Below are 15558 nucleotides of genomic sequence, written 5' to 3' on the forward strand. Positions count from 1 at the left end.
GTTGTTGAGGCAGGAAAAGTATTGGTGAAGGAAGCGTGCTTTTGTTCAGCTCATGGCGTGGGGTGGAGCACACCTATTAGTGGCTATTGTCCTCTCTGTGGCCTTGTTTATTGCAGTTCCTCCACCAGCCTCGCAGTTGGCATTCTCTTCCTCAGCTGGCATTCTTCTGTTTCACTTTTGATGTGTGCATATGGATCATATTCTACTCTCTGGCCTCGATCTGAAGAGCCACACTTGCTGTGGTGAGGGCAGCATGTCCAAAAAGGGCTGTATTTGGTAATAGTTCAAGCATTGGACAAGATGCAGGGGAAGGCTCAGGATTCAAAGCTGTATGCTCAAGCAGGCTAGGAAGGCTTGTAGCTTCCTGGATACCACGCTGGCCAAATGTTTCTGGTTACATCCTAAATGTTGCCACAGGTTCTTGGAGAGTTGTGGTCTCTGCCCAGGTCCCAGGGGTCATCTCCATTTCTGCTGACTAGACAGACATGCCTCAGGTCTGTGGGTCAGCTTTTGTGCTGGGAAGCTGATCTCATAGCACAGTGGGAGATGCTTTTTTTTTTTTTCTTAGACTGGGTTTTCTTCTGTAGAAGTTGGGTCATCCAGTCCAGCATGACTAGAAAACACCATGCTTTTCAGCATGTGTGCTAGCTGCTGCTTCTCTTTGCTAACAAGTCTAGCTCACAAGAAGCAGTCACCAGGTACCCATTGGCCAAATGCTGTAGTCCTCTTGCCTGGTATACTGGTATTTTGTATTCTTGTGCTTTGCTCCTGACTGCTTTGGGGTTGTTGAGGGAAAGTCCAACTTTTGTCAGTGTGACAGAGGTCAGTATTTATCCCTCACCTGTGGCCTGGCTCCAGAATCGTTAGTGGCCATCTGCCTTAGTCTTCAGCACCGCAGGTCCTGAGGGCTGGCCACAGTCCTAGGAGCCGCAGCAAGGCGATGCTGGAAAGATGGACATGCAAGCTGCTTACAATGAAGGTATGAGTCAACAGTGCTTAATGCAGTCAGCTTTCTCGCTGTGTAATACATCACAATTTTAAATGTTTGTTTTCCTTTTTATTTTGGAAAATAGCTTTACTAGTGAGTCATGAAGCATTGCCAGTGTTCCTGTACAAGATGGCTTATAAAGAGTGGGAACATCAGCATCGTGGTGCGGTCTGCAGTAATTCACACACCCACTGCAGTGCAACTCTCTGCCCCTACTTCTCAAGTGTGTGGTGACCTCTGAGGCTAGTTTCCCTGTCACCTTAAGTTACACCATCAAAGAGGACATCCCTGCTCTTCCCACTCCCTTGTTCCTGTGCTGGCATCCTCAGGTGGCAGTGCTCTGGCACTGTTAACTGGCAGGAGCAGGCATCTCTTTGATGCTGGTGGTGGTCTGGTAAGACATCGGTAGTCTTCAGCCAGCGTTCAGTAATGTATTCTGGCTGGGTCTTCAAGAGTACAGCACTGTTTGTTTCTGTGGAGGAACATGTTCCCTCCTGGAGGGTAGTGTTGGTATTGGGGGCAGGGTTTACCCCACTTAGTGGTTAGGAAGAGCAGAGTTGCCTTGTGTATCTTCCCGACTTTTGTTTGGAAATATTTTGTGCCTTACTACAAGAAAATGCAGCTTATTGCTCTTCTTTATGCCCATCCTGCTAAAAAGTAAGTGTTTGAATAGTGAGGTATGCAGTTCAAATTTGGAGCAGATACACTGACAGACTGGCATCTAGACTTAAACATTGTAGAGCAAATTCTCGTCCAGTACAAGAGTTTTTTACTGGGGAGCATAATGGAATATGGGATGTGGTATGTCCTTCTGTAGTCACCGATAACTCTGCTCTTGAACCTCACCCCCCACCTCTCGCAAGTCTGGCTTGATGGGCGATCTGTCTTGGTAACTATAGATCAGTCTGTTGGAAGGGGGGATGCTAAACTGGCCTGAATGTTTTACTGCTGTTTGAGCTGTAGTGGTGGTGTTGGAGGATACCAAAGGATCTGCTTGGATGAACTGGTCTCCCTCAAGCTGTTGTGTGGATCGTGTGCTGCATTTTACAGTATAATTGGAAGGACTCTGAATTTTATAAGCCAGCTAAAATAGTTGAACCCATGCCTTTGTTTACCAGAGGAAGGATGAGTAATATTTAGGCCTTCAAATAGTTTTCTGCTTTATATTTGTTTGAAACTGCTGGGATTCTTCTGTCTTTATTTGTGGATAGTGTCCATGTTTAGTAATAACTCTTTACTTTGAGTTAGTCTGATGAAAAACACTAAGCTGTATCTGAGCTATAAAGTGTCTGTTTTTCAAGCCCTGTAGATAGCTGCTTCTTTAAAAATGTCTCTGAAATGCTACTTGCCACAAAGTATTTTTTCTCACATTCACTTGTACGTGGGAAAACATTGGCTACATTGCTGTTTTCTTTAGAGCCCGTGGATGAATACGTGGAGCAGTTGTAACCAGGTTTGGACTCTCTCCCCACCTGGTGCCTGGCTCCTTCTATTGCATCACAGCCACAGAATGTTTTTCTTTGTGGCTGTCACTCCCTCCCAGGTGTGCCTGCACATCTGAAACTTGTCATGTTGGGTTTTCTTGGGGGCGGTGAGGTACTTGGCAGTGAGCCTGTGGCACTTCTTGGTGGCTGCAACCTGTTTTCATTGCCACTTTCCCAGGAGCCCTTGGACAACTGCAGTCATCTCACAGATATCTCTAGGCCATGCAGTGGAGAAGGCTTGACGGACTCTGCAGAGTGGTTGACTGCTGTCCTGAGTAATTCAGGTGGCAGATGCTTCGTTGTTGCTCACCTTTAGGAAAGAAGGTGCTGAAAGTAGGCAAAGGGTTCAAATCTCTTGCTCTGATGGCCAAAATCTGCCTGTAGCCCATAGGTGAGGCACTTCTAACTGTGAGAACAGTCTGTGTGGGCCTTGGGGGGTGTGTGTCTGCCTGGGTGTTTGTGATCTCCATCGGAAGCTAGTGAAGGTGTCTGAAGCTAATGAGTCTGCTTAGATAATCCCCCTTCTCTAAATTATGGATAATAATACTTACTTCTGTCACTGGCAAAACCGAAACCCTGAGACGCTTTGTGATTGGCTTTCAGTGAAAACTGGGACTAGTACCAGACCTGAGCATCATATGCATGTCTCCTGAGTATGGCAACTACTGTTATCACACAGATGAATCTCTTAGTTCTCTTGTCCTGTGAAGTTTAAACTACAGAAGGTGTGAAGTTAAACTTGTCCCCTATATTCCGTCACTGGCAAAACCGAAACCCTGAGACGCTTTGTGATTGGCTTTCAGTGAAAACTGGGACTAGTACCAGACCTGAGCATCATATGCATGTCTCCTGAGTATGGCAACTACTGTTATCACACAGATGAATCTCTTAGTTCTCTTGTCCTGTGAAGTTTAAACTACAGAAGGTGTGAAGTTAAACTTGTCCCCTATATTGTTTGGAATAACTGAAAACTCTGCTTTAGTCATTGGCAAAATAAAAGAAACCGAATCCAAGACAAAGCTGTGTCAGCAAGGGGAGATTTAAGTCTGTAAAGCATTTGTCTGAAATCTGTGAAGTGCTGATCTGTTGCAGCTGCTGGCACCTTGCTTGTTCTTGGATGTTAACTACCATTAAACCAAACTAAAACATATATGACATAAGCAAGCCTCTGCTGCTGAATTTCTTCTTGATAAAGCAAATAAGGGGGAGGAGAGAAATCCACAGCATGTGTTTCTTTGTGATAAGACTTAGGCTCTGAGTGAGTTCAGGAGACAAACTTTGAAGGATACCTTGAAGAGACTTTGATATGAGTTGCTACAGAGAGGGACCTTCTGTGTTGTTGTTCCCCCCGCCCCCCCCAAATTCCCTTCCCCCCACCTTAAAAGCCAGCTAAATATTCACATTGTTCCCCTTACACTGAATGTAGTTGTGTGGTCGTGTAACCGCATAAGGAAATGTTTTCCATTGGATCAGTGAGATGATTCAACTCAAATGTACGTACACTCATACTATCCCAAAATCCAGTGCGAGGGAGCGAGCAGGAACGTGCCGACAGGGAGAGAAGCGTCCTGTTGTAGGGAGCTTTTGTGTTTGATTGGGTTAAACATGTTATGAAGTATCGCCCCTTCTTTTGAATCTCTTCAGCTGTGTCTCTTACATGATTGAATTGGAGGGGAGGGGGAAGAGGAAGAGCCCATCTTCATCCAGAACTTCCCCCAGCCTGGCAGTGTTCTGGCCAGAGACATCCCGTGGCCAGATGAGGAACAGTCTGAACCGTGTCCCTTGTTCAGGCCTCCAAGATCCCTCAGTTCTTAAATTATTGCCCTTGGCTGTGGCTGTGCTAAGAAACTGGAAATTGGTGAATTCAGAAACTGAAGTCACCATATGGTTCTTGTACTTTGGATAACTCATTGTTGTGAGGAAATCCTGTGGTGTTTTCCCCAGCAGCCTCAGGAGCGGCTATCATCTAAGCTGGAAAGGGCAAATCATCTGGAGAGAATTTGGACGGCTTTACTTTTCCATCATCCTGTGGCTGTGCCGGGCACTCTGCAAACATTAAAAGAGCATCTGTCTTCTCCAAAGCACTTCTAATCTCATTTGGATTTAGCAATCTCTCTTGCCTATCTGTAGAGATCAGGAACCTGTTGTGCACGTAGGTGCTGTGAAAGCATCAGGAAATAGTTGTTTTCCTGAAGGGCTTAGAGTAATAAAGGAGAGAATCTGAGTGGAATCCATTCAGTTACAGCATACGCACAGCGACAGAATGACTGTCTTATTCCGAGAGTCTTTTATGTCATAGCTTGAAGAGAAGCGAGTCGGTAAAGGAGGAACCAGTGTTAGAGTAGGAGGTGAACAGGAATCATTTAGTTGTTTAGATGTTAAAAATGCAGGGGCACAAGGAGTGGAATTCAGATTCTTGAAATGTTTGTTCTGCCTGTGTCAGTCACTGTTATTGATAGGCAGGTGTGGGCTTGGTTTTAATTGTGCTGTAGCTCATGGTTTGTGCTCCATTATCTCGTTGCCTTACTGATAAAATGAACTAAAGGAAGGAAATTGTATTTTCTAAAGATGGGAGGCTCAAAATACTCTTCTCTCCTCCTTTCCCTATCTCCTGTCAACACTACTGGACAAGCTCTAGATGAGACTGCCTCTGAATTAGTGTGTGTTTACCTGTAGGATTAAAGAGGTGGTGAGGAGCATGCTGGAACAAGTGGGATGTAAACAGAGAACAGAAGAGGAACAGTTACGGATATAAATAAATACCAAAACTCTTCCGAGCCAACAGGGAGTGAATGCAAGTGCTCCTCCATTCACAGGAATCTCCTTTGCTTTTTCAGATCATTGTAAGGAAGCAGATTGCCAGGATTTCCCCCCTGTGGCTGCCTGACTGCTGCTGAGCTACCCCTCCCAGCCCATGTGGCTCTCCCCATGCTCCAAGAGTGCAACTGGTGCCCAACGCAATGTGTGTTTGTCAAACCATGGAAGTGGGCAAGTATGGCAAGAATGCCACTCGATCTGGAGACCGGGGGGTCCTGCTGGAGCCTTTCATTCACCAGGTGGGCGGCCACAGCAGCATGATGCGCTATGACGACCATACTGTCTGCAAGCCCCTCATTACCAGAGAACAGCGCTTCTATGAATCTCTGCCCCCAGAAATGAAGGAGTTCACACCTGAATACAAAGGTGAGGCCTGTTGTCATTCCAGAATGCAATTACATGCTTCAAGAACCTGCCCTCTCATTTTTCCTGCAGCTTCTGATGTGTTGCTGTCTTTTGGCATCATTTTATTTGTTGTTTTTAATTCTCTTCTGCAGACTAGCAATTTGATAGGAGCACTTGCAAAGGAGGAAGTCTCTTTTTGTAGGCATGCAGACTTTAATGTGCTTCTCTTCCTAGAGAGAGTATATGCGGTGTGACAGTTGTAGTCTGAAGCTTAAGGTTATGAATGTGTAACTAAAGTAATTTTACTACCAAGTTATTGTCAATTACAGCCTTGGCCTTATGAAGTTAGATCATATACTAAGCATTTGCACATTCCAGTCCTGTAATTTATTGCTTCCTCATCCCATTTCTTTTATGGACCCGTATCAGAAAGCTGCTGAAGCAGGAAGCATTGCTTTCCCAGCGCTGAGGTGAAGCTTTGTCCCCAGCCGCTTTGAAGGACTGGAATTTTCCAGTGTCTCTATCATTGTAGGAGGTTGGCAGCTCATCTGTATCTTTCAGAAGCTCAATACACTTTCAGCCTTGCGCGTCTGTATTCAGGGTGGTGACACTGGCAGGTAGCCTTTTGGGGGACTCAGCGTTCCCATTGCCTCTGCTTCTTTGTCACCGCGTGGCATTGGGAGGGAGGACGGTGCTTCACAGACAGCTGGGACCACCATCTGTTCAGGGTCTTGCCATTTGATCTGGCTGCAGCCTGAAGGTCTCGAAGCAGTGTCAGCTTACCTACCTGTGTCTGTATGCAGATCATGAGTGAAAGATACAGTCTCCAACAGACGGGTCCTCTCGTACCCTCAAGCCACTCTGGGGCCATACGGTGCTCTAGTGACCCATCAGAAATCCCAGCTGAAGCCGTGTAGTTACTAGAATTGATACGATGTCAGGCTTTCCTTGGGAGATGGGTTTAAAACTGATGAAGCTGATAGTCCAGATGGAGACCTGTCTTCCTGAAGTCAGATACTTCCTGGAAGCCTAAAGGCATAGGACATGCACCTCCACCCCAGTGTGGGATTTCGGCAAGAGTCCTGTGCAGTTTCCCGATAGTCCCAGAAATTGTTCCTACTGGTTTGGGGGAGAGGAATATTGGGGATGATACTTCCTGTCTCAGCATTCGGATGTTACTGTAAGATTGCCCTTTCACAGAGGTATCTTGAGGAGCATGTCCAGGCAGCCAGAACACTTGGAGTGGCATTAATGTAGTGACATGCTGGGAGTCCTGAACTGCGCTGAAGTTGTGTTGAGCTCCCTGAACCTTGTTAGCATTGTCATGTGCAGATAAGGAAAAAGGAAGGACAGTTACATGATGGCCTGCGTCAACTGAGCAGTGCGAGGTTTCCTCGTGTTTGTGAGGAATCATTTGATTCAGTGCATCTGGCATCTGATACTCCTGGCAGCTATTCAATGCTGGTGACAAGCTAATGAAAGATTTTTGTCCTTGCAAGTTAGGAGATAGGCTGATAGCCTCATTATCAGGGCTGGGGGAGTACCAAAGATGAAGATGTCAGCCCTAACTAGAAGTGTCAGCTGTCCTGCTCTGTGGCTGGCCAGCTAGATATATTCAGAGTCTGTGCTGTGAAAGATCTATACCTTCCCTTGGACTATAGTGCTTTTCAGGAGCCTTCAGAAGGTAAAACTGGACAGGACACAAATGGTTCTGCTTGCCTGCACCTGGCTGAGGTAGTTTTACTTCCAGGGCCTCCTGTTTTTATTGCTAGGAAGCCCTGGGACCTTGCAGATCACTTTTCTGCGAGACTGGCTGACTTGTGATAAGAGTGGCAGGTGTCACCTCAGCTTCAGAGCTCAGATGCTGGAGAGCTCCTTTAGCAGAGAAAGCACACTCCTCCTTGGCCAGCAATGTCCTTGTCAACAGCAGGAGCACTTCTGCAGGACATAGATACTTACCCAAATGAACTAGATATGTATTTTGTATGCGTTGCTCCCTTCAACATCTTGGTAGACTGTGCTTTCTCCAGTTCGACGACATTTGCTGCAAGACTGAATGGAAGGAAATAATCACACCCCTCAGCCTACCAGCTGTGCTTGTGTCCTTAATTTCCTGTGGGTGGCAGAGCTTCCCCTGCTGCTGCTGACTGTTCGCTCAGGTAGCGACACAGGGCACGGTTTGGGGGATTTCTCCTCTGTGCTGTGCTAACAACATTTGGGTTGTTGTAGTCTTAAACCTCCTTTCATTGCTCTGGACTTGCTTTGTTGCTCTGTGAGCTACATTTTCCTCTTTCCTGTTGAACATTTGGGTGCTAGTGGTTGTGTATTCCCTCCCCTGGGAAAGAGAACTGACATGTCACTTCTCTCTGGCAGGTGTGGTATCTGTCTGTTTTGAGGGAGACAGTGATGGCTACATTAACCTGGTGGCCTATCCCTATGTGGAGAACGAGGCTCTGGAGCAGGATGATATGCCAGAGAGGGACCAGCCACGACGCAAGCACTCGCGTCGGAGCCTTCACAGATCAAGCAGCAGCACTGAGCACAAGGAGGAAAAACCCGGCCTGGCCAGTGACAGCAGTGAAAGGTAAAAACTTTGAGGGCCCGGTGACAACATGATGAGCAGGAAATCTCTTTTCCCCTTTCAGCTCTGGCGCCCCTTTTGTTGAGAGCATTTTGCACTTCCGTACAGTCGGCAGGCTGTCTTGCACTTGCTAGCCCAGCACACTGTGGCACTGCAAACTGTGTCAGGAGCTTTGCTGCATTCAGGACGAACTCATCCATGTGAAGTGCTTCTGACACAGGATAACCCTTGGCAGTTTGTTGGATGTGGAACCAAAGTGTGTGGAGCAGATTCAAACACTCTTCAGTCCACCTGGTTACTAACTCAGAGGTTTCTTCCAAGGGTACTTTGAATACAGGTCTCTGTATTCTCACACCAGCTGGAGCTCCCTGAGAAACAAATGTTCCTGCTTACTCTATCAATTACAGTACAACCTAGCAGAGATGTTAGACCAGGTCCTTGAGTGTGGGTCCACAGCCCAGGGTATTAGTGAGGATTTGCTGTTAAGAAGGTTTGTATTGGTGTGAGGTGTGCAGCAGGAGAAGGAACAGGAGATAGTTGTGTGCAAGGGAGAGGGTACGACAGTCGTAAGTATCTGAAGAATGCATGGATTCTGACAGACAAGTTTGTTCTGTCTTTATACCAGCAGCATCCAGGAAACGAAGAGTCCCAGGGTGGACTTGCACATCCATTCAGATGTTCCATTTCAGATGTTGGATGGGAACAGCGGTCTGAGCTCTGAAAAGATCAGCTATAACCCCTGGAGCCTGCGCTGTCATAAGCAGCAGCTGAGCCGCATGCGGTCAGAATCCAAGGACCGAAAACTCTACAGTATCCTTTGGGAAGCAGAACTGAGTGTGTCAGTTGCTGCTGCTCTGGCCTTACACGTTTGTGCCTGAGGCAGCTTATTTCCTTCGGCTTTCCCATCGTTCACACAAGCAAAGCTGTATTATATGTTTCTTTTTACTATTCCTTCCTGCTTCCCATACAGTGACACTAATGTCTGACACTGGTGTTCGGAGAAGCCATGTTTCTGGCTAGATTTCATGTTTTCATTCTTTTCTGGTCCTTCTCTTTGTTGGCTTTTGTTTTGAACTGTAGTTTTTCACGTCAGGCTTTGCCCGGCAGCAGATGCAGGTCTACCTTGTTCAGTAATCCCTTGGGAGGGAGCTGTGTTTGTCCTTGTCACCTTTCTTGAGTTTTTTCCAGTTCTACTGTATCCTTCTGGAGACCATGACCAAACGGCACACAATACGGAAGATGCAAGTGAACCAGAGATTTCCACTGGTGTTTAATGCTGTTGTCTCTCCTTTCCCTCATAATTCCTAACATGCTCTTGTTCTAAGTGCTGTCTCATTACCCCAGGATCCCACTCCTGACTGGTAATAGTTGTCTCGAAACATACTGCTCTATGCATTAAAAATCTTTTCCTCCTTATCTTGCGTGTTAACTCTAGAGAATTTTGCCCGCCCGTTTAATGGCCAAGTCAGTCTCATAAGACCCTTGCGGAGTTTTTCACAACTGTTCCTCATGTTTGCAACCTTGAGTAACTTAGTACTACAAGCAAATTTGTCACCTCGCTGTTCGCTCACTTTTCTGGATCACTTGTTGAATGGCATGGATCTCCGCACAAAGACCCTGCTGGTGACTTTGGCCGCAAGACCAGTCAGGCTAGTTTGTAGTTCCCCAGATCTCCGCAAATCAGCGTTGTGGTAGCCCCCCTTCAGTCTCCTGGTGCTAAGGCAGTGTTAAATAAGTTACCCATCTCTTATTTTCTGTTCAACATGCAATCTCTTCTCTTGGCATTTCAGTTTGAGAATTCTCTGAACTCAGAAAAAGAGTTCTGGCTTGGGAATCCCCCACGCTCTTCCCCAGTAAACGAAGCAGCAAAATATTAATCTTATTTCTCTTTTTAGGGGGTCTCTTCACACACCCCCATCCCACCCCCTTCCCCTGTAGCTCCATTTGTACTTTGTCTTTAAACCCTGCAGGCAGTCTGACTGGCTTCTGCAGGTGGTTGAAGATGGATTTGTTATTTTCTGTGCCTTCGGAAATGACTCCTCGTGCTTTTGTCTTCAACTTGCCAGCTTGTGGGTTTTGTTTGTTTCACCTGCTGGAGCGTGACTCTGTTTTCCTCACAGAGAAACCACCTCACTTTTAATAGCTGTATTCTTCGTCATTTTAACTGTGTGGGCTTCCCTTTCCTATTCTCAAACGTGTGCTTTGAGCCTCCAGCTTTTATTTTTAAACAACCTGCATCGCTTGCAGAGAAGTAACTCTTTTTGGCTGTCCTATTCTTTTTAATCACACTTCCTTATTTTTATGAAGTTCCTCTTTCAAAATCAAACGTAGTTGACGATAGATTTTTCTAAATGTTAAACTTCCTTGCAGGTTTAATCTAGCTGTGCTCTGGTTGCCATTTCAGCGTAACATGTTGAACCGTGCCCTGGGGGGCTACTTGGGGCAAACTTCAGGGTTGTTTTTTCCCCTTTGGGACAAGCTGCTGCACCGATTGTCTCGGGTTTGTTCTCAGCGCTGTGCCCTAATGGAGGGTTTGCCCATTGTGTGTGCTGGTAATTGAAGGCTCCCGTTACTGTTCTGCTTCCTGCCTTTGTAGTCTCTCTGGTTTCCCCCCCGTGGGTTTCCCCCCGTGGGTTTCCCCCCGTGGGTTTCCCCCCGTGGGTTTCCCCCCGTGGGTTTCCCCCCGTGGGTTTCCCCCCGTGGGTTTCCCCCCGTGGGTTTCCCCCCGTGGGTTTCCCCCCGTGGGTTTCCCCCCGTGGGTTTCCCCCCGTGGGTTTCCCCCCGTGGGTTTCCCCCCGTGGGTTTCCCCCCGTGGGTTTCCCCCCGTGGGTTTCCCCCCGTGGGTTTCCCCCCGTGGGTTTCCCCCCGTGGGTTTCCCCCCGTGGGTTTCCCCCCGTGTGTCGGGCAGTGTTGCTGTTCTGGGCAGGCCAATAGCAACAGTACTGTGCTATTACTTGAGCCTTGAGTCTTCAGTCCGTGGGGATTGTGTTGTTTATCCATATGGTTAAATTGCTAATTTGATTAGACTTTAAGCTCTCCCTTAATATATCAGCAATTCTTACTGACAGATGGTGTCTTTCCTGACACTAGCATTCTGCTCTTCGGTTCCCCCTGCTGAGTTTCCAGTACACCTGCATGTGATCTCCTTGCTTACTGTTGGCCATTCCACTTTCCAGGCTGACTTCTTCTACCAAGTGTGAAAGCCTGGGTGCCACCGTTAGGTTTTGTACTTTTTTTCCACTTCCCCAAACAGTTCATTCTGTCTGTTCTTTGGGTTCCTATTTGTTTGTCGCCCGACCCTATCTCATGCTGGCCCAAATCCCTGTCTGTGGTGGCCCTGGGGAGCAGTGTCTCTGACGGGTGAGCTCTCCTTGACATGTCTCCCAGAGTTCCTTTTGCTGGAGAACGTGGTGCATCACTTCAAACTTCCCTGCGTACTTGATCTGAAAATGGGGACCAGACAGCACGGAGACGATGCATCTGAGGAGAAGGCTGCTCGGCAGATGAAGAAGTGTGAACAGAGCACTTCCGCCACCTTGGGCGTGCGTGTGTGTGGGATGCAGGTAGGGATCCCCAAGGGCTGCAGGTGCCGCACATTCCCTTTCGCAGCCCCATTAGACCTCCCAGTTACTGTTTCCTACTGTGCATTGAGTTACAGGGTCTTCCACTTCAGGTAGGTACACCAGTGTTCAGGGTACATGCTTTTTGTCTTCGTTTCTAAGCCTAGAACAAAGGAACCTGCTTCTCCCGAAACAGCCCGCTTTATCCAAAGCGGTTTTGTTCACAGACAGTGAGGGGATTTTCTAATAAAATTATTTTTGTGGCTTAGTGTTCAGCTCGAATCACAGTGCCTGGGGAGGGAGGTGTCCCTCTGTCCCAGCATCAGCTGACATTTGCTTCCGTACTGTCCTGGGAGTTCAGAAGTTGCTCTCCTCTTGTGGCTAGGCCCTGTGCCCAAGGATTTGCTGCTGGTGCTGTTGTGCAACAGGCACTCCTTTCCCCACCCACAAAAGGATCTTGTAATCCAGATCTCTGCCCACAGACTCTTGAAGCAATGAGGGCCTCTCATTAATCACGTGCCACATAATAACGGCAATATGTGCCGGCAGCTCCCGCTGCCAGAGGATTGTCTTGAGTTGCTGTAAGACTTGGCTTTTTAAGCCTTGGGGTCTGTTGTGTCATGCTTCTTGGGAACGCCCGGACTGAAGAGCCACCCTTTGGGTGTCCTGGGAGAGAACCAGTGCTTGGGCACCTTGACTGTGCCCATGGGATGCACCCATGAGCTGCTTTGGGATTGAGGGAACAGGCAGAGCTGTTTCCTGCTCCCCCTTGGGCGTGGTGGGGACAGGACGAGTTCCCTCTGCCCTCTCAGTGGAGGACAGCTCAGCGCTCTCTGTGAGTGGCGTTAACGTGTTGCTCCTGCTTGATGTGCATTTCCTTTGGCGTTCTAGGTCTATCAGCTGGACACAGGGCATTACTTATGCAGGAATAAATACTATGGACGTGGTCTTTCCATTGAGGGCTTCCGCAATGCCCTCTACCAGTATCTCCACAACGGCATTGAGCTGCGCAAGGACCTCTTTGAGCCTGTCCTCGCCAAACTGCGAAGCCTGAAGGCAGTTTTGGAGAGACAGGCCTCCTACCGCTTCTACTCCAGCTCCCTTCTCATCATTTACGATGGGAAGGACAGCAGGGCAGGTATGTTTGTGGAGCGCCGGCCGGAGATGCGCCTGAAGCGGGTGGACAGCTCTCTCCCAGAGAGCCTTCAGGATGGCGGCAGCACGGAGCCTGGCTCCTCGGCCCAGCCCAAGGTGGATGTGCGTATGATTGACTTTGCACACAGCACGTTCAAAGGCTTTCGCGATGACCCCACTGTGCATGACGGACCCGACATGGGTTATGTGTTCGGGCTGGAAAGCCTCATCAACATCATGGAACAGATGCGTGAGGAAAACCAGTAGCCCCGGGCTACGGCCTCTTCTTTTTGTCCTGGTGGCAGAAGCAGACAAGACCACCTACTACCACAGGAAAAAGCAGACAACTTTGGTTTTAAACAATTGTATTGCTCCATTGTTTTTAAATGTACTTGGATAGAAGAGCTGAGGGGAGGCAGGATGGAAGAGCTCCTCATGCCGCCCAGATGGTTCTGACCACGCTAGCTCTGCCTTCTGGAGGAGGCTCCGTAGACGCCTGCTGGGTGTTGGGTGTCCCGGTTCTTCGCTCGTCGCGTGTGCGTGCTGGAGGGAGGACCTGGACGTAGGGGAGAGAAAGCAGAAGAGCACAGGGCTCTTTAGGGGGCTGGAGCTGTGGTGTGAGGAGCCTCCTGCCTCAGGAGCCCCCGGGAGAGCCTTTCCTTTGAAATTCTCCTGGGTTATTTGGAAAGGGCACTCGACTAACAGTTGGCAGCGTCTGTGGGGCTGACGGTGAGCAGCACAGGTGCTGGTCCGTGCATTCGGTGTCACTAGCTCTGCCCTGGGTTTTGCTGATTGGGCTTTGCTTTTGATGCTGCCTTTTTTCTGCTGTTTGGGCACTGTGAATAACCAACCCAAACACAGAAATAAAATGACCAAATGCAACCCCTGGCAGAGCTGTGGCCAGGAGGGAATGTCGCACACCTGGAGTTGTGCTCGAGCCTGGGGCCTGCTCGCTCCCCCACGGGGTGGCACGGGCAGGCCCATGTACAGGCAGGCACGGGGCTCTGTGAGAGTAACTCTGCCTTGGACCACTGACCAAGCAAGAACTCGGCTCGTGGGCTAGCAATAGTATCTGTAGCAGTTAACGCAACCCCAGCGGGGCGTTTTGGACCATTTCAACCCTTCCTGTTGTGTAATGTTGGTCCCACAGGTTGTACCGCGAGTATCTCCCTCCTGCCGTCGGGCCCTGGGGGCTGCAGCACGAGGCCGCCCTCTTCCTCCGGCGGGGCCCTCTGCCCTGCAGCCCCTGCTCTTCCGGCAGGTCCGTACATGGGGATGGTGGAAGGGGAGGCCAAGGGTTAGGGCTAACTCCTGTTCTCCCTGGGGGTCTCCAGGGGAGCAGGTGTGGGGGGGCCTGGCTGAGCGGTGAGTGCCGTCGCCTGACTGTTTAGCTTTGCTTCACAGAGTGAAAGAAAAATGATCTGTTTGTGGATGAAACAGCCAGCTGGGATGTGCTCTGCTGCCTGGGCTCCCTCCCAGAGCTGGTGCTTTACCCGTGGCTTCCCTGGATGAGGGCATTAATGTTTGATACTGTGGCCTGGTGGTACCGAACCATACCCTGCTCAGCATCACCCCCTCTGTGTTTCTGTGCTGGGACCCCCAGTTGCTCCTTCCCCGGTGTCACTGACTTGTTCCATGGCGTTACCATTACCCTGACTGGCTGAGAAACTGCCTGGATACCTGCAAGGCCAGGGTTGGGGTTTTTCATTTTTTTTTTTTTTTTTTTTTTTTTTTTACTTCAGGAAAGCTTGTTTGGGGAATACTCGCATGTAGCATGTGTGCCGACTCTGTGTGTGCACGGTCTGCTTGGAAAGTGTTGGTGCTCGGCTGGCGGCCGGCCGTAGCTGCCGCCACGGGTGCAGGTCTGCGGCACTGAGTGTGGAAGGGGGCAGGGGAAGTGCTGGCTTCTGTCCCAAATCGCACCTCTCTCTCTCTCTGCCTGTCTCCCAGCTACTCAAAAGCTTGCCCAAGCCACTGCTCCCCTCCAGCTCTCTGGACGAGGACCTTCATTCACGCTGCTCTCCCCTGCCCTGGGTTACTACTTCATCGCTTCTGCGACTCGCTGCCCCGCCAGGCAGGGCTCACGGGATTTTCAGGGAACAGGTTTGCAGGAGGGAGGGAGGCTTGTTAGAGCAGCTGGCGTAGCGGGCGGTCTGGGTACCGAGAACGGCCGCGTTTCCCTCACAGCGTGTTTTGTGCATGTCCTTGTCCCCGGTGGGCTGCGCTCGGGCAGCCCCAGGGCCGTTCCTCCTGGGGGAGCACCTCTGCATCCCCCCAGCCCCGACTCCTGCCGTTCCCCTTCCTCGCTAGGCCAGGCACGGGCAGGGGCGAGGTGCGATTGATGGGGTGCGCTGCCTGTGCCCCGTGGGAGCTGCCTCTCCCCTTCCATTTGGATCACCGCGGTGGGACTCCACAGCTTGTACATAGCCTCAACACCCCCCCACCCCCCCTCTGTTTTTACATGAATAATCACCCTGTTTGTGCTTCACAGAACACCAAAAACCATTAAAGGATCTGTTTTTGTCCGTGGTGTGCCGTGCCTGCCTTTCCCCGCCGGCCGGGGCCGGGGCTGGGTGGGGAGGCAGAGCGGGGCAGGACCCGTGTGCAGGTGGCTTAAGCTCCTGCACTATCCCGTGCGGGGTACAGCCG

At 49.6% G+C, this 15558-nt stretch overlaps 1 protein-coding gene across 2 annotated transcripts in view; it reads left to right on the top strand.

The window, feature by feature from the left end:
• Positions 1-15428, top strand: part of IP6K1 (inositol hexakisphosphate kinase 1) — a 42097-nt gene extending 26669 nt beyond the window's left edge. Inside the window, exons 3-7 of one of the 2 annotated variants that reach the window (XM_009281172.1) lie at positions 5310-5655; positions 8008-8218; positions 8841-9025; positions 11603-11778; positions 12667-15428. In XM_009281172.1, the coding sequence (XP_009279447.1) occupies positions 5433-5655; positions 8008-8218; positions 8841-9025; positions 11603-11778; positions 12667-13176 (1305 nt within the window). In that variant the 5' untranslated portion in view covers positions 5310-5432 and the 3' untranslated portion in view covers positions 13177-15428. The remainder of the gene's footprint in view (positions 1-5309; positions 5656-8007; positions 8219-8840; positions 9026-11602; positions 11779-12666) is intronic. The other variant, XM_009281179.2, reaches the window with a different exon arrangement.
• The last annotated feature ends 130 nt before the right edge of the window (positions 15429-15558 follow it).

Source organism: Aptenodytes forsteri, unplaced genomic scaffold (genome assembly GCF_000699145.1).
Source record: "Aptenodytes forsteri isolate BGI_AS27 unplaced genomic scaffold, ASM69914v1 Scaffold156, whole genome shotgun sequence".
Classification (NCBI taxonomy): domain Eukaryota; kingdom Metazoa; phylum Chordata; class Aves; order Sphenisciformes; family Spheniscidae; genus Aptenodytes; species Aptenodytes forsteri.